The following is an 18,690-nucleotide window of genomic DNA, read 5'->3' on the forward strand; positions in this document are numbered from 1 at the left end:
CCTTGTGCATGTAAGGCAAGTGCCCTACCAACTGAGCTATATCCCCAGCCCCAATTGTGGATTTTTTAAAGGGTTGCTGAATATGAATTCTAATGATTGATTTTCCTTTTATTCTTCTAAATTAATAGCATGTGTTTAATATTCCCTTTATTTATAAAGTATCATCTAAGCTCTTCATTTTAGACATGCAGAAACAAAGCCCAATGACTAGACCAAGGGCAAGACCTCCATTGTTCAATGAAATGATATTTTACAATACTCCTAAGTAAAATATTCCAAGAATGATACACTTAAACCAATGATCATAACATTGATTTGTTTCTCAAGGTACACTGCTTTCATGTTCTGCAGAATATTAACAGGTATTTAGAAAATCAGGATTCTTTGGTCAAGTAAGTCTGCAAATGTTGGGTTAAAAACAAAGACTCAATCTTACTATAACAATGAACTTTGCAAACGTCCCAAAGTATATGAATATATAGACACAGGAGTTTGGGAGGACCCTCCAAGTGCTCAAGCCTTGAAGAATCCCCAAGAATCTCCAAGGCTTGAAGAGTCCCTAAGAACTTGTACAGATCAGATCTTACTTTATGCTTCAAGTTATGTGTTTGCATCCTCTTCTGCCTACACACCTGAGAAACACGCAAATTCACATCCACTGACAGTGGGGTTGGGAGCCACAAGGAGTTCCTTACAAGGAGACCCAGTGGTCTCTGGTAAAGGTTTGCAGAGATACACAGAGTGAGAAGTAACCTCTGTTTTTTTGTTTTTCTTTTCTTTTTATTTTAATCACATTAGAATCAACTCTTTAAAAACGCTTCTTAATTAGGTGTGGTGGCGCATGTCTGTAACCCTAGTAAATCAGGAGGAAGTGGAATATCACTCACTAACTATCTAAGGAATTAAAGAGAACACCAACATGAGAAGCAGGGAGTGAGAATCTTCTGAGAAAAATAAAAATCTGACAGATTGTTAACTTGCCTAGGGAGACTTAGAAACAGATCTTTTTTTTTTTTTCTAATGACTTCTAAATTTAATAAGCATTAAAAGGAAGTCTATATTTTATTCTTTTGTTTTGAGAGAAGGTCTCACTATCTCATTATGTTGCCCAGGCTGGTCTTGAACTCCTGGACTCAAGTAAGCCTCCCTACTCAGCTTCCTAAGTGCTAGAATTACAGACATGTGCTATAACAAGTCGCTAAAAGTAATATGTATTAAAATTTAAAAATTGATAATTCAATGAACAAATGAATAGAGTGAAAAAATAAAGTATATGAATGTACAGGAGGTTTGGGAGGACCCTCCAAATGCTCATGGTTTTCCTCCCATGTTCATGAAAGTCCCAATGCCTTTTCATTTGTTCCTCCACAGATGAGTACTGCCCCCATCTAAAGCTTTCCTAAAATCTTCACCTTTCTCCTCATCCCCATTCATGAGGCCATCCCATTCTGACAAATTTTATATTACAGCATCTGTAATACTTGATTTGGTTGTTTATAAACTAATCTTGCTCACTAGACAAAAGTTCTTAAGGTTACGGACAGCCTCTTTATATCTATATTCCTTATAGTTATTCAATAAATTTGCTGAATGGATGCAATTTTTTTACACTTAAAACAATGAGAAGATACTCATGGTGGCACACGCCTATAATCGCAGCTACTCCAGAGGCCGAGGCAAAACAATCACAAAACTTAGAGGCCAGCCTGTGCAACATAGGGAGACTCTCCCTCAAAATAAAATGACAAGGGCTGGGGGTGTGACTCAGCTATAGAGCACTTGCCCAGCATGCAAGGCCCTGGGGTTTGATTCATAGTACTGCAAAATTGAAAAAAAAATAAATAAATGAAAATTTAAAAAGAAAACAAAACCCAATGGGGTACTTGACTGCATATGACCAAGGTCATAAACTGCATCAGGGCAAGGAAGAATCATGTCTAAGTTACTACTGCATTTCTGCTAATGTCATTCTTTGATCTTTTCTTCTCAAGTTTAGAAATCAAATGAAGTCAGATGCAAGGGGAAGGACTAGGCAACAGTAGTGTCTTCCATCTCCAAAGCTCAAAAGTTTAGAGAATGACGGCACAAGACACTCTGTCTCTGATCATACAGCACCTGCAGAAGCTCTAGGTCTTCATGGTTCTCAGACCCGGGAGTGTTCTCCATCAGTATGGCAGACATCACTCTCACATTCATTTTCACCATATCCAATTCACTGTGCAGCTTTCCAATCTGTGGAGAGCAACACAATCCCCAGTAAGTGCACTGCTTGAAGAAGAATGGCTGTGGCTAGCTTGCTTCCCACTCCCAGGACTTATGCTGGAGGAGATAATGCTGCAAAATTTCATGTCTTCAAACACACTTAAGTTTATACAAACACACACGTTTAATTACTTTATGAATTATACTGTTAATAAATGGTCTTGAGATTTCTTGTAACAAACCCAAAATTACACTTTAGGAAAATTAAAAATGAAGGGATGAAAAAAAAAGATTAAAACAATTAGAGGAGGAGGTACTAAGTACATAGTAGGAGAATTAAGAACCTGGAAAAAAATGGCAAATGTTACCCTGAGTTTCTTGGTAACCAATAAGAGCTGGGGAGAAAATGAGAATGTTTAGCACTCTGATGGCATCATAGCAAGAAGGATAAAAAAATAAAACCCCTTTTTTTCCTCCCCAATTAAACAGGAAGAGGGATTAATCACACAGATTTTCATGTTTATTAATAATATTAATACAAATATTAATTGAATAATACTAATACAAATCTTCAGTGACAGTTCCTTTATAGCAGGACCTAAGTGTTACATAATTGTTCATGTGCCCCTTTGATGGACAGGGACAAAGAAGCCTCTTAGTTGGCACAATTAATAAAGACCCCCATTTCCTGAGCTCTCTGAAATGATATTCAGACAGTCCTATCAGTAGGAACAGGAATCAACTGATGGACATAAGTCTCAGTCCACAATCAAAACTTCACAAAGCCCTGAAATCAACTAGATACACACAATTAAAAGTAAGCTATGGAATCAGACAGAAGCAACTGGATAAATTCTCCTCAGAAATCAACCACGGTAATTCACAGAAGTATCCCCAAGCCATAGTCTTCTGTGCTCTTAAACCACAGGGAATAATGCACATATACCTCATAATGTTGTTAAAACAAACAAACTATATATACAATGCTTAGAACTTAGAAAAGGCATCAACAAATATATTTTTTGCGCTTGTTACCTGTTCTGGGACCAAAGTAATAGTTGAGTTCCTGGGAGGAATTACTGAAGAAAGAGCTGGTGCAGTAGGAACAGATGCTGGTGGAGTCAATGAGGTCTGAGAATGAAAGGAAGAAATTCTATGAGACTCACATAGCCACTTCAAGCCCCGTTTTCTGAGCTGACTCAGGCACTCTCAACCAAAGTCCTGAGTAGCCCAGATTCAATCATCAAGCATATAACCTGTCCATCATTTTGAGAAAAGCCCTAAGCAAATGACATGCCCATAACAGAGCAGGTATTCAATAGTATGCAGCAGGTATTCAATAGCAATGTGGCTGCTATTCAGTTTACTAACTGAATAACAATTCAATAAAGTACTCTTGGTTTTTACAAAGTGTCTGCCTGATAAACTGTCATGTGAGATGATTACTGCCCTCTCTTTAGGTCATTAAAACAAATGGTAACTAAATTCATATTAATTTTTTTTAAGCCACAGTTGGCAAGGCACATCCTCCACCAATCACCACTCCCTGAGTCAATGCCTTACCTGAAACATTAGGTGGACAGCCCATAGCATGGGCTCTAGGCCAGTGCTTATCAACACCAATGTGCAGAGAAAACACCTGGAAATCTTATAAAAATGAGGATTCTGACTTATTTGGGCATGAAGCATTTCTAACTTGCTTCCAGATCAGACCCCAAAATCACCAAGCAACCAGGTCCTTAGCCATTGTTATTCTGCAAGATGTGGCCACATCCTTCTAGTAAACTAACTCATCTTTTGGCTCCACCTAGTTGAGCCAGGGTGTGGCTTACAATATAAAAGGATCCAGGTAACATTCTCTTACTCCACATGGGTCAAAGAAAAGCCTCCTACCTCTTGTCTTGCTGTTGGAGCCTCTGCATCTGAGGAAGGAAACTGAACACCCTTCTTAAGCAGATCCAGGTACACTTCTTTCACTTCACTTACATCCACACCTCCTGGGAAACCCTGTGACCAACACTGAGTTCAAGAGACAGAAAGTTCTGGAGTTAAAATAGCAGCAAAAGCAGTTTTTAAACTTGCGATATAAGATGAGAAATTAACAACTGTGTCCTTTATTAGGAAACACAAAGCTATTTTTCTGAATGCCATGAACAAAGTATTCATTTTCAAGGCTAGGATATTATAAAATACTTTAAATCCTCAGAATCCTATGCTTCAACATCTTGATAGAACCGTGAAATAGATACGATCAATCATTTTTTGCTGTGCTAAACATAAAATTAATAGATTCCAAAATAGTATCAGTAACTCTTTAGCCAGGTAACCTTGAAATAGTCATTTATCTGCTCCAGAAGATAGTTTCCATATCTACAAAATGAACATACCCATCAATGTCTTTCCTGATGTGGATGAAATAGAAACTAAGAGGAAGGGAGGGAGATGAATACAAATTCTTCAGGAAAAGGTTATTATCCAACACCCAGAAATCATTATGCCACAGAAACAAAGGAATGGGAATGTTCTCTGGCTCAATCCTAGGTTAAGAAGGATCATTGAAACAATCAGAAGCTATCCCATTAAATCTCTAATCTTAGAAACATACCGTCCTTTATTTAGGATGTGGCAAGTAGACAACAGACTCACCTTAATGAAGTTCAAGATTCTATTCTGAATGTCCAATGGTAAGGTGTATTTAGGATCCAACAGCTTAACCAGACTATCTTTAATGAATTCTTTCTTCACAATCAGAGATTGGAAACTTGGACCACAGTTCTGCATGCACATGTCAATGAGCTAAATAAGAAAAATTAAACAGTGTATTTCTCTGGCAAGATCACCACAGAAATATAAGGCAAAAACTGCTAAGTAATGATTTCTACCAGCATTCTAATTAATAAACATTATTTACTTTCTACTACAAGACACAGCAAAATGGTAGGTTCTAGGGATATGAGGAAGAATAAGTATAATGTAGCTACCCGGGGGCTGGGCTTGATGGGGAGCGGGGACACCACTATCACAGCATTATCAGCAAAATAAGGTAGTAGACGCTACCTGCTAAGTGGGAAGTGTGAGCAAACCACACGGGGCTAAAGACAGCATGACATCTGTCCCAGTTTATCCAGGGAAGACCTGTTCCATTCCTGTTGTCCTGACTTTGTTAATGACGACACATCCTCTCACTCTCAAACATTCTGGTTTGGATAATAAATTGCACAGCAGTAAGCCTAGCTACAGACCTATTTAGGTCAGTGTGATTATTTAGGACCGGGTGGCCTTACAAGATTTTTGGAAAAGGCTGGTCCTGAACTAGGCATTGAAAAATGAATATGAAAAGTAAAAAAAAAGGAGTACAGAGTTACATTTTCGACAGACAAGTGTTGCTATAGTTTGGATCTGGAATGTCTCTCACAAGTCTATGGGTTTAAGGCTTGGTCCCTAACTTGGTGCTGTTAGGAGGTGGTGGACATTTCAATAGGTGGAAGGAACAACAGGAAGCTTTAGACCATTGCAGGTGTGTCCTCAAAGGTGATCTTGGGTCCACGGTGTGTGTGTGTGTTGTGTGTGTGTGTGTGTCTCTCTCTCTGTCTCTCTTTTCCCTGCCATGAGGTGAGAGGTTTTGCACTGCCATGCATTGAAGCCAACCTTATTCCAAGACTAAAAGTGACAGTGCCAACCAATCATGGACTGAAACCTCTGAAACCGTGAGCCAAAATAAACCCTTCTAAGTTGATTACATCAGATATTTGCAACAGTCATGGGAAGGTAACTAACACAAATGGCTTGAAAAAAACTAGAAAGGTGGCAATGTATGAGTTTTGAGGGGAAACAGAAGTCCTCTGGTTTGTCTCTGGTAGTGGCTTCTTGAATGGCAAACTAGGGACACTGCAGAGGTTGAATGAATAAAGTCTGTCAGGATGTCACCCAGACTGCACAGAAATTTATGTGGCAGTGTAAAGCATCTGGACATTATCCTGAAGGCAGGGATTCCTGTTTAGTCTGTCACCATCACACCTCACTCTGGAGCTCCGGAAAAAGGATAATGTATTCAAAGCAGCACTCTGGAAATGCTGTCAGGCAGCACTTACAAAGGAAACCAGAGGGTGAAAATTCTTGGAAAGAAAGAAAGATCCAGTAGGCTCCCACCATTTATGGAGACCTGAAATGAATGAGGCAGAAGCAAGGGAGGAAAGTCAGGGAAGAACTATGAAGGAAGACTTCGGCCTGACTGTGGATGAAGGAAGACTGAAAGTTAAGTGGCCTTCATTCTGCAAGAGACTGAGGACACCATTGATGGAAATCTGGAAGTGGGTGGGGTAGTGTGAAATGGGTTCCTAGGAACAAAAATGATGCGTTGAAATTTAGATATTTTAGTTTGAAAGAAAAGTGGGACATTCGAGTAGCTGTTGAGCAGACACAGGTCAGGAGAGTGAGCCATCAAGGTCACTTCTGATAAGCAGAGGAAGAATGGTGGGGACACTGGTGTTACCTATTACACAGGCCAGAGAAACTCACAGAAGGAAAACAAAGAGCAACAGAAATGAAGCACAACATAAGGCAAACACAACATTAGTAAGGTCAAAAGAGAAGCTTCCAGGAGGATGATGTGTTAAATAGTAAAAAATAGGGATGAAGAAAAACCCATGTGGGGTAACTGTTGCCCTGAAAGAAGAATTTTCAAAAAGCAACATGAGCAGAAATCAGAGAATGAGCTGGTATGGAAGAACTGCATGCAGAAGGTAGACTTCAACAAGTGATCTAAAAACAAAATTAAATCACTCCACCACCTTGAGTGAGCGAGGTCACAGAAACCATAACCAACTAGGATAGGGATTATCATTTCTGCAGAGAAGTAGCCTTGAAACTTGACTTGCTACCATGCTCTATATTTTCAGTGTCATTTTTTGCCATATGAAAGCTATAGTTTTAAGGCGATGTGACCAAGAAGGCAATCAGGAAATGGAGGGGCTGAGCACATGGAGCTAGGTGACACCCAAGGAACACCTTTAAAGCAAAGGAAAAAAATCCATAGCACAGTAAGTTGAATCTTTACTAATACAAGTTGATTAGACAAAGTTGAAAAGGGAAGTGACAAATGACAACGAACTTGATAAAAGTTTTTAATGGGTGAGATGCTGAGAGGGTGAGTGTCATTGGTTTAATGAGTTTACAGAAATACTTCACCGGAATCTCGGTGTAGGTACCTTGCCTCTGAGTTTCACTTTTGCTTATAATGAAGTGAATGGTGAATTTCTTTCTAAATATTCCACAAATCAACTTTGTCTTTTGGAGCACTGGTATTTTACTGTAACGGGTAACATTCCCAGGGGGCACATACACAGGGTCAAAGAGCCAAAGTGAAATTCTGAGAATGTTAACATCTGGAGATCAGCAATCATGTCCTTTGTGTTTTCCCATTGGAATCTAGGATGTCAGGACTAATTACTTCTCTATCACCTCTTCCATTATGTCTCCAGTACTCACCCAGCAGCCCAGTTAGATTGGTCATAAAACCTATTGTGGCAAATTGGAAAAATTACATACGTCCCTTTTACATATTTTGCAATCTAACTTTGGTGTATATGAGATTAGACAACCCACCTTGGAAAACTGGAGAAGCAAGAGTCCATAATCTCAGGTGTGATAGAGAACCGAGGAGCCAAGGGACCAAGAGAGACCTAAGTGGATGACTTTAAGCTTCACTGGTCTACTTTTGTGCTCAGCTGGGTAAGTCATTTATCTGAAACCTGGGTATCCTCACGCAAAATGGACACAAGTACCTCCATGTAGAGGCTTGTTGTTAAAGACTATATAAAATATAATGTATGCTAAGAGCCTGACATGAACAGGACCTGACATGAAACAGTAGACAGTAGCCATTTTGATCATTTGCTTCCAAGGAGTAGATCCTTCTAGAAGAGAAGAAACCAATCTGCTGATAGAAATATTCTCTTCAGAGAGGACTGGAAGAAAAAGAGCTATGTGGCTTTATGTTTTTCATAGTAAATTCTAAACCAGGTACAGTGACAACAATCAGGTTTCAGAGCCATCAGAGCTGAAAAATACACCTGGACCATTCTTGGTGACCATACCAAGGTATGGTTACGTTACCCTACTGTGACACCCACAGGAGACAATGCAGCCTCCACAGCCCCTCTAACTGCTGCTGAAGGGAGAGCCACATTTCACAAGACTTTTGAAACTACTAGAGCTCACTACTTAATGGGTATTCCACAAAGGTCTATTAATTCATTGATTCTCAGGAACCTGTTCAACCACTTTCCTGTGTTTAACAATGATACCTTGCTGAGATCTATCACAATTGACTCATTCAAGAATAGGTTAGCTTCTGGCTGAGAGCAATAAAATCAAACAGCAGTATTTAAAAAACAAAACAAAACAAAACTGGATTCCATCCTCAGTACCCAAAACAAAACAAAAACAAAAAAACAACAAAAACAAAATTACTGACTTCTTGGGCTGGGCATGTAGCTCAAAGGTATGGCCCTTGCATGCACAAAGCCCTGGGTTTAATCCTCAGCACAACAGAAACAAAGCAAAACAAATGACTGGCTCCTTAATAAAACTTATCAACTTATGGTAAGAAATCATAGTACAGTCAGATCCCATCAAGGACCTAATCGAGGCTAACAAGTCCATGGAGAACCCAAAATGGCAGATAAAATGAAGAACATGTATAATTGACTTTGACAGGCTGTCATAACTTCATAGTGATAAAATGGAAATGTCACATAGGGGGATTACTTTTTTTAAAGAGTTTATTGGTAAACTTATAATTGCCTTTGACAGACATTGGATGATTCTTTCTGTGACTAATTTCCCTCATAATTCAGTTTGGCTCAACTGAATTCTGGAGCCAGTCCATAAGCACTGGTCTGAGGTGAGGTGCCTGGGCCTTTATGTACACAGCCTGGGGAAATCTGCACGAAGATATTAAAGGGAATTCAAGAGAAAAGATGCATTTTTCTCTGACCTTCATGAACTCTGACTCTAACAACAAAGTTGTATTCTAATCCCTCCATCGTGACTCATCCTTATTTCAGTATAGGTTTTAGATTGCTTTGTTCTCACACTGGCACAGCAAGCTTGGGGCGGAGGTGGCACAGTTATGAGGTGGACAAGTTCATGGAAAACAAGCAGCTAGCTCAGAGCAAGGCTTGAGAAGTCAAAGCTTGAGTTAAGAGCAGAAACACTGTGACCCCTCCAAAAAGGAACCACAACAATCTGACACAACCCAGCTTCCTCAGGGAAGGCACTGGTTCATCCCCAGAGGGAAGAACCCATAATGGAGGAAGGCATGGAGACGGAGACACACAACCACAGAAATGTCAAAGCAAGCCAGACACAGTACAGAAAGAGGCAGACCCTTACAAAGGGTAAACAATTGTGAGTTGAAACAGAGAAGGTGGTGTTCCCCAAATTCGCCATCCCCTTTCTTCCTCGCTCAATTCTCTTAACCTTCTGCAGCCTTGAGATATCCTGGATCCATTTCATTTTAGGGCACATTGGTTTCTACCACAGCTCTACTATCCCTTTCATTAGCTGTTGAGGCTTCCTGGATACCAGGAGAAGTGGGAGGGGAATGTGCAGATGATCATCTATTCAGTCAATACTGATGAGCCTGGCCCAACACACACACATGAAGGAGCTGAAGTCACAAATGAAATACAGTAGTCTGCTCTATAAGAGACTTGATTCATTCCAAGGGGCAAAGTAGTTTGGGGGTAAGGGTGTGGGATTTGGAATCTGAGGACTAGGTTCAAATCCTGCCTAGGCCATGTAATAGCCATTTAATCTTGTGGGGAGGGGAATCACTTAACCTTGCTTAGTCTTAGATTTGTCACCTTTGAAATGGAATTAATAACATAACCATCTCTACTGACGTCAAGAATATCAGTCAGGTGCCAGGCATTTCTAACACTGGGACATTGTTCTGGTATTTCCACAGAAATGCCTTACTCATGTCTCCCCTCCATTCTGTGAAATTCCTGAGGTTACTACCATGAGGTAAAGACAGAAAAGAGGTCAAAAAAGGGAAATGCTCCTAAGCTACATTCAGATTCCTCTGTGAAGGGTTTCTTTAGTGACTGCATCTTGAAGACTGTTCATTTCTTTTCATTGAATTAGTCTCCAAGCACACAAGATGTGACCCTTCTTCTTCCTTGTGAATCTAAAACCAGGGAGCCGCACTCTCCTCTGCCCCATCACCCTCCTGATCAACTCTCCCCAAGCTCCTCAGAGTAGCATGAAGCTGGCCAACCAGAGCCTTATAACCATGCATGGTCTGGGGCCTGGCAGAGGTAAATAAAGCATGCAGAAGAAATTGGAGAGCCATGTCACAGCTCACTCTCAGGCAGCAGGCAGAGCTTGCAACACATATCAAAGTAAAAAGGGCAACTCACCAATGTGACTGAAGAGGTCATGTGGCCAAGAATGGGGGAGGGGGAATGGGAACAAGTCACGTAAGAGACCACAGACAACACAGTACACAGAACTGCTTATATCAACAAAGAACATTTTCCCAATGATACCATGCAGCAGAACTTGGTTCAAACTAAATGAGCTGCCAGCATGCAGGATTCCACACAAGTGTTCAAGGAAGATATAAAACTAAGGGGGGGGGGGGGGCATTTTTCAAGACTTTAATTCCTCCCACCTTCAGTTATGATTAATTAAGACATGCCCAAACTTCTTCACTGGTTCAGCATCTATAAGTTTTTAATCACAAGTTCCTATCTCCTGACCAGGAAAAACTGATTTTCCAGGAGTACTCTTTCCACAAAATCAAATGCCATTATAATCAATTAAATTCTATTCTGCAATTCTCTATAAATAAACTTAACTCATACAGTGTATAAAATTTTGCTAACCTATTGTTACTTCAGAATATTTGTGTGTGTGTGTGTGTATGTATGTGTGTGTGTGTGTGTACACAGATAGATAGATTTTTTTAAAACCCAGGATTAAAAATGTAATTATAACTTGGGAAATCCTAGAATCTTACTTAGAACATTCAAGTACTTACCGACAAGGTAAGTTGGATTTCTTTATGATTGTAATTTTTGGAAATTCTTTTCTTCAAAGCTTTCACTGCATCTTTTGGCCTATAGCAATAAACATAGAAATCACCAATTTAGGCATGCAAATTGTTTTCTGAAAACCAATATGCATTGTGCAAACAGAAATGTCTAAGGAGCAGAAGACCAAGGCCTTGATTTTGGTTTGCCATCTCAGGAGATCATGTACCTTCTCTTACCTAAATTTCCCCTCATGGATACAATCAGACAATGCCACCTACCTTATGGTGGGAATCAAAATATTTACCTAAGAGTATTACCCAGAAAGCACTACTCATGAAATATGCTTATACCCATTTCCTCTACCAATACACAGAACCAGTTTACAGGAAATCTAACTTCCAAGATAATCAATGAAAGTTACCACTTTAATGTCAACTGGCATTTCCTGAGCACCCTCTAGGCAAAGGGATGGTGGAAGAATTACAGCAAATGAGGTCAGCTTCTGAGATGCCTCAATATCATGTTACAAAGGAAGAACTATAAATAGAGGGCTAGAATTTACTAGAGTCTCCTTATGTATTAGCAGTGAAGAAATTGGTCGTATCAATGAAAAGCTTCACAGAAGATCTAAACATGGTAAACAAGATTATAGAGAAAAAAAATCATGAACAGTGTGATGGTGACATAGTACTTTCCATCAATATATAATCAATAATTAAGTTGTCATGTCTTCTTCTCAACATGAGCTAGATTACATCTTTTCCTGTCAAATGTCACTTGAATACCTATAAGAAAATTAATGGAATTGTGTCTTTTATAATAACCTTAGCTGACTAAATTCAAACTAGTAGGCCCTTCTTTTTTTTTTTTTAATATTTTTTTTCAATTGTCGATGTTGCTAGGCAAGTGCTCTGCCACTGAGCCACAACTCTAGCCCATGTAGGCCCTTTTTAATAACTTCTCTTATAACTTCAATTCTCTAAAGTTTAAAAAGTATATAAAAAAAAGTAGCATCCATTATTTAAAATATACACAGCACAAACATGGCTATATTGGCATTAAGGAGAAAACAAAACAAAGCAACCTGTCCCATGACAAGGAAGAAAAAGACTGCTAGATCATTTCCTGGTTATAAAGATGAATGTCCAGAGATTGTTCACCACCAGGAGTTAACCAGTTTCTGGATAATATTTTTTAGTTACACAAAATACTGGCAATCAGAGCAGAAAAAATTCCTAAGGAAGGAAACAATCTATCTCTTTTTATATATATATATATTTTTAATCTTTTAAAAACAAGGAGTTTCTCAGAGACAAAATTTGAAACTGTTAAGGAAAACTGAAAGAGGAGAGGGAAAAAAATTACAATGGATTCTCAGATATTCCACATGTCCCAGCAAGAACTGCCCCAATAAGTCAAAACCTGACATCTTTAAAAGGTAGAGGGTCCCTAAGGGATGATAAAAATCCTCTTTCAATAAGAAAACCAGAGTTGGCAAGAAAAAACATGTTATAGATCTGATGCTTCTTATCAAAGGTAAAGACTTGGACACCACACTGAACTCACCCATCCTGGGTAGTGTTAATTATGTCACAGATGTGCATGAACTGGCCCCAGTCTTCGGTCTGAGCTCCAGCAAATGTAGCCTTTTCTGCAAAGAAAAAGCTGCTTGTGTTGAGTCTGAGTTACAACAGAGTAAAAAATGTCTCCCTTAAATAATCTGCCCCAGGGTGTAACAGCAAGTACCATTAAGTTTATATAGGGCAAAGTGACTCCTTTTTTTTCCCCTGAACAATCCTCAGTAATTCAGGAATCACTCAGAACTCAAGTTCAGAGTATTGCTGTTGCAACAGTAATGAGTGACCTATTAATGAAGATTGCAAGCATAACACCTGGCTACGGGACTAAAGCAGGCCAGCTAGATCTCCATCTGCCCAACTTTCAGAGAACAGCACTAGAGCTTATTCAGCAGCCGCCTACTAGGGGAACTACACAGAGCTAAGTATTTTATTTTGCAATCCCATTTAACCCACTGTTGGACATGATCAAACAAATTGTGAGAGGTTAAGGAAATTACCCAAGGTTACAGAGCAAGTAGGAGGTAGAACTTATATTGAAATCCAAAATTGCTTGATCTCAGTGTTTGTTTGTTTTTTAAAATCATTTGTTAGGTGGGGGTGAGAAAAAGGGAGAGAGAACAGAATGACTGAGCAAGACCACTTTTAGTCTATACTATCAAAGCTACCACAGGCAGACTTCCATGCAGACTGTACCTGGAACCCCATCGTTAAATAATCAGATATTTTCCCTTTTCCAGACATTCTCTTCAAGAATACCAAATGTTAAAGCAGGTGTCATTGTGCATGACTGTATCCCAACTATTGGGGAGGCCATGGCAGAAGGATGGCAAGTTCAAGGCCAGCCTGGGCAACTTAGCAAGAACCTGTCTCAAAATAAAGAATAAGGGGCCGGGGTTGTGGCTCAGTGGTAGAACACTTGCCTAGCATGCATGAGGCACTGGGTTGGATCCCTAGCACCACATAAAATAAACAAATAAAATAAAGGCATTGTGTCCATCTACATCTAAAAATATATATATGTATTTTAAAAAAGAAAGAAAGAATAAGAAGAGCTAAAGATGCAGCTCAGTGGTAGAGCGCTTGCCTACCATGTGCCAGGCCTTGGGTTTGATCCCCAGTACCTCAAACAAAATGCTATCTAGGAAGGGAAATACCCTATATGAATGAATTTAATATCTTCGTTGGAGAAAGGTGTGATCCATAAGCATGAAAATAACATCGTTTTTGAGGAAAATGAAGACAAAACAACGAGAAAAGACTAAAGAAGGGGAAGAAGAATAAGGACTTGGTTGGGAGAACCCCCAAGTTTAGCCTGCTTCCCACCCAGGAAAAGAGCTATTAGAATTTGGCACTCAGTGAACAAAGGTGAGCAACGTTGCACTGTCAGGCATATATGGTTGTCCCATCTATCAGATGTCTCCTTCCATTCCTTGCTCTTCTCCCAACCTTATCTTCCTAGAAACTCCTATTCACCCTTCAAAGACCCCGACAGGGTTCATCTCTCCCTTTTCATAGGTTTTATGTGTTTTATATTTTTCTTCTAAAAGTATCATACAGAAGTTACTACAAACTTGTCTGCCCTATAAGAAAGTGAGTTCCCATCAGATGAGTGTGGTGGTGCATGACTGTAATCCAGTGATTTGAGAGGCTGAGGCAGGAGGATTGCAAATCCCAGACCAGCCTGAGCAACTTAGCAAAATCCTTTCTCAAAAAATCAAAAGGGCTGGGGATGTGGGTCAGTGGTAGAGTCTCCCTGAGTTCAATCCACATTACTGGAAAAAAAATTAAAAATAAAAGAAAGTGAATTCCCTGAAGCTTGAGACCATGTCTTATTTAGCCTGGCTGGGGTGCCTGGTCCCATAAAGATGTGGAAACTCAGGTTCAGGGTAAGTGGTCTGTTCTGTGTCACACAGCAATTAGGTGTGCTGTAACCCAAATCTTGCAAGTCTGAGCCTTCTTGCTCCAAGTACCAGGTTCTCACGATTTCATCATCCCACTAAGTTCCCAACAGACAGTCTGCCTGCCTTTAATATGCCAGGGTGCCACACCCCGTTCCCAAGGGGAGGAATCAAGAAAAAGAGGGAGAAGTGACGTGGTGTTGGGAAGAGTCCAATCACTGACTTATGCTTACACCTACATAATTCAGAGGATAGCCACTGGAGATAAAAAGAGGTAGGACGGTGCCTAGGCGGCCCACCCTGGTCTCAGAAAGGCCTTCTTCTTGTCTCCAGTTGTGTCTCCAGCTAACACCTCTCCTCTTTCCTCCCTTTACTCCAATGCCAAGCATTTTCATTCTCTTTGTTTACCTCAAAAGACAGCTCAGGTTTGCTGAGCCTCTCACAGTGAGATCACATCTTTCCCTCATCTGCAAAATGGGCATAACAGTATGGAACAACACTACACGCCTAACAGCCCACGGGTGAACGCACTTGTTGAATAACCTTCCTCTAGTCAAACAAGTTTCCAGCCTCTCCTGGTAGAGGCCCCAACACACCACGCCAAAGCCTTGGGGTTCACCTGTTCGGTTCCACTACCCAGAAGTCAGCAAAAGAGAGAGAATTTGGGGAAAAGGAGTTCCAAGGTGAGTTGGCCCAGAAAGTAACGCGGGAAGGGGGCTGGTGGAATGTGGGTGCCCTGGGAAAGCTGGGGGGATGGGGGCGGAAGGATCTCCCCCAACTGGGATCAACTCCGTCCTCCGCAGGCCGAGAATGGAGTCGAGCGGGGACAGACCCCGCGATCCCCACAGCCCGCCTGCCCGCCCGCCCGGGCGTGTCTCCCCGCGCCGCCTTACCTATGAGTTGGCCCACGGAGGTGGCGTAGGGATCCCGGTGGCTCTTCCCAAACGCCATAGTGGCCCCAGAGAGCCGGGCCCAGGAAATCCGCCTCCGCCCGCCGCCCTCCGACTCCCGACTCCTCCCGCTCGGTGCCCGTGGCTCCTCCTCTTGGCGGGCGCGGGCGGAGGCGGCGCGTCCTGCGGCCGCTGCGGGGTACCCGGCTCGGGGCGGGGGCGCGGGGCGGAGTCTCGGGCGCACCTCGCACCTGCAGCGCGCGCCCTGCGAGGCGCTCCCCGCATCAGGTGTGGCCGCGGGCACCGCCCAGCGCTTGGAGCCCGCGGGAGGGACACGGCGCCCGCCCCGCACCCAGGCGGGCTACTCCGAGGCAGGCAGGCAGAAGCCCCGAGTGGGAGGTGGAGACCCCGGCTCTGCTCCCACCGCTTCCTGGGCGGATTGCCACCCTTGTCTGCGTCCTTTTCTCCGCCCTTTGTAGGCAAGGAAATACAGGGTTAATAACACGAGCCTCGGGATTATTGTCAGAATTAAGGAAAGGACATAAACCGCTTAAGTCATCCATAAAATCTTTAACCATTGAAAAAAAATAAATGACTAGAAATATACATACATCCCACTGCCGCCCTGCCATAGAGATAGGGGAGCCGAGCCGTGGCTGTCCTTTAAAGTGGCGGGTGATGAGAGAAGACCTGTTGGAAAACCAGTGTGGGTTCTCCCAAGCGGCGCCCTTGTATCTCTCCTGTTTCCAAGGGGAACCGCAGGGCGCCACCATAAGAGATCTTGGTTTCTAACACCTTCTCCTAGGAACTGTTTTCCGGAGAATAGAGGGACTTTCCTTCTGCTCTGGAAGGGATTTGGCGTCAGGGCTACTTTGGAATGTAAATCTGAATTTGAGAAGCCCAGTCCCTTTCTGGCGGTTTTCGCAGAACCCGAATTTCTCTCTTGGATTTTGCATTCAGTTAACCTTGGATTAGTTATGTTTACAATCTCCAGTGAGCTATGGGGGAGCTTGTAGAGAGTGGGTCCTCTGCAGGCCATGTCAGTTAGGCATAAAATGGGCTACTTGTGCCTGTGGATCTTGCTCCCTGAGGTCAACTGGGAACTCATTTTCACAAATGAGTTTGAATCATGGTTGTCTGACTCTGGAGCCTATATTACTATCATTAATTGAATTTGTTTATTGAGTGTTATGGTTTTGGATGTGAGGTGTCCCCCAGAAACTCACTGGTGAAACAATGCAACAAGGTTCAGAGGAGAAATGATTGGGTTTTGAAAGTCTTAACCCATCAGTGATTAATCCCCTGATAGGGATTAACCAAGTAGCAACTGAAGTGGTAGCCTGTGGCTACTGGATATGGTGACTAGGGAGAGCTGTGGGACTTGGTCTGACATATTTTAATATAGAGCTCAAAACCAATTGCTAGGCGCTGCCAAGAGGCTAACATTTTTCATAGATCTCTAATTCTATTGTTTCCATTTTTTCTTGACATAAGTGAGTAAATACCTGAGACTCCAAAATCTAGAATGAAGCATTCTTTCTTGTGCTGGTATTTCTCATAATGAGCTCTGACCTACCTATAACTAATATTCTCCACCTGCTCATATGGGGTAACTAGCTATTTCACATGGTGCCATTTATCAACTTTAATCATCACTGCAAGTCTCTGCTGACACTGTTGAAGACCTCTTTTGTGACATCACCAGCCTACTCTGTATTTCATGTTATAGCCTCTAGCAAAATATTTTGCCTTCTCTGCAGTCTACAATCAAATCTTAAAAGAGAAAGTCAATTTTAGGTTAGCCATGTGTTGGTGTCATTGCCTTTCCATGAAGGAATGAGAATTAGGAAGGAATTGAACATCCACATAGACATTGTACCTAACACTGCTACTTCTATGTGGAAGGTTTGTTTTGTGTGTGTGTGTGTGTGTGTGTGTGTGTTCCCCTTTGTTTGATTTCCTTAAATGGCAGGATCAAAGCACCCAGGACAGAAGACAACAGCAGCAAGGAGGGAATTCTGGACATGATGGCTAGGTGAACAGAACCTAGGTAGATGAGTCTGTGTTCTACCTCAGCTATTTCTGGGCAGACACTTTCCTCTCTCCCTGTGCCCTCCAGGGTGTTGTGGTACCTGACCTTATCTCGTTCTGTTCTCTGCCACTCTGTCGGTGATCCCCCTCCTCCTGAGGGGTGGAAATCAACCCAGTCGATTATTAATATGGTCTGGGTTGAAAAATCAACCCAGTCAATGTTAATGTGGTCTGGGAACCAAGAATAGATTTCACAGATGAGTTGAGTTCAGAGAAGGTGCAGAATCCTAGAGAAAAACACTAGTAAAATGCCTGGATTCCCAGAGCAGAATCTTACCACAATTTCAGTTCCAAGAATACTTACTAAGCATTTATTTGTGTGTAAGTCACAATACTAGGTGGAAACAAACAACACTTAAAATGTGCTTAGTGCCTGAAACTGAGAATCTGTCTTAAATTAGTCTTTACAGTCGTGGTAGTTGGGTAGTATTAACCTTATGTTTACAAAATGCACAGTCTGAAATTCAGGAAGATAAAGCCAATCATTAGCTTGGCTAGAGTCTGAATCATGGTGGTCTGACTCTGGAGCTTATATTACTACAATTAGTTGAATTTGTTTATTGAGTGTTATGGTTTTGGATGTGAGATGTCTCCCAGAAGCTCACTGGGAAACACTGCAACAAGGTTCAGAGGAGAAATGATTGGGTTTTGAAAGTCTTAACCCATCAGTGATTAATTCCCTGATAGGGATTAACCAAGTAGTAACTGAAGTGGTAGACTGTGGCTGTGGAGAATGGGAATTGGGTGTGGCTCTCTCTGCTTTCTGATCATCATGTGAGTGCCTTCCCTCTGCCACACTCTTCTGCCATGATGTTCTGCCTCACCTCCAGCTGTGAGGAATGGAGCCAGCCTCTGAAAGACCTCTGAAACTGTGAGCCCTCAAATAAACTTTTCCTCCTCTGCAATTGTTCTGGTTAGGTCTTTGAGTCACAGCAGCGAAAAAGCTGACTAAAACATCGAGTGTGACATTTTACTATTCAAAAAT

At 41.6% G+C, this 18,690-nt stretch overlaps 1 protein-coding gene across 3 annotated transcripts in view; it reads right to left on the bottom strand.

Moving 5' to 3' along the window:
* Positions 1-15,730, bottom strand: part of Tom1l1 (target of myb1 like 1 membrane trafficking protein) — a 42,619-nt gene extending 26,889 nt beyond the window's left edge. Inside the window, exons 1-7 of one of the 3 annotated variants that reach the window (XM_027924782.3) lie at positions 15,618-15,730; positions 12,813-12,897; positions 11,252-11,330; positions 4,849-4,998; positions 4,096-4,221; positions 3,238-3,333; positions 2,116-2,232 (exon numbers count right to left, since the gene is read on the bottom strand). In XM_027924782.3, coding sequence (XP_027780583.2) covers positions 2,116-2,232; positions 3,238-3,333; positions 4,096-4,221; positions 4,849-4,998; positions 11,252-11,330; positions 12,813-12,897; positions 15,618-15,675 — 711 coding nt within the window. In that variant the 5' untranslated portion in view covers positions 15,676-15,730. The remainder of the gene's footprint in view (positions 1-2,115; positions 2,233-3,237; positions 3,334-4,095; positions 4,222-4,848; positions 4,999-11,251; positions 11,331-12,812; positions 12,898-15,617) is intronic. The other 2 variants (XM_071603792.1, XM_071603793.1) reach the window with 2 other exon arrangements.
* Between the last annotated feature and the right edge of the window lie 2,960 nt (positions 15,731-18,690).

Source organism: Marmota flaviventris, chromosome 17 (genome assembly GCF_047511675.1).
Source record: "Marmota flaviventris isolate mMarFla1 chromosome 17, mMarFla1.hap1, whole genome shotgun sequence".
NCBI lineage: Eukaryota > Metazoa > Chordata > Mammalia > Rodentia > Sciuridae > Marmota > Marmota flaviventris.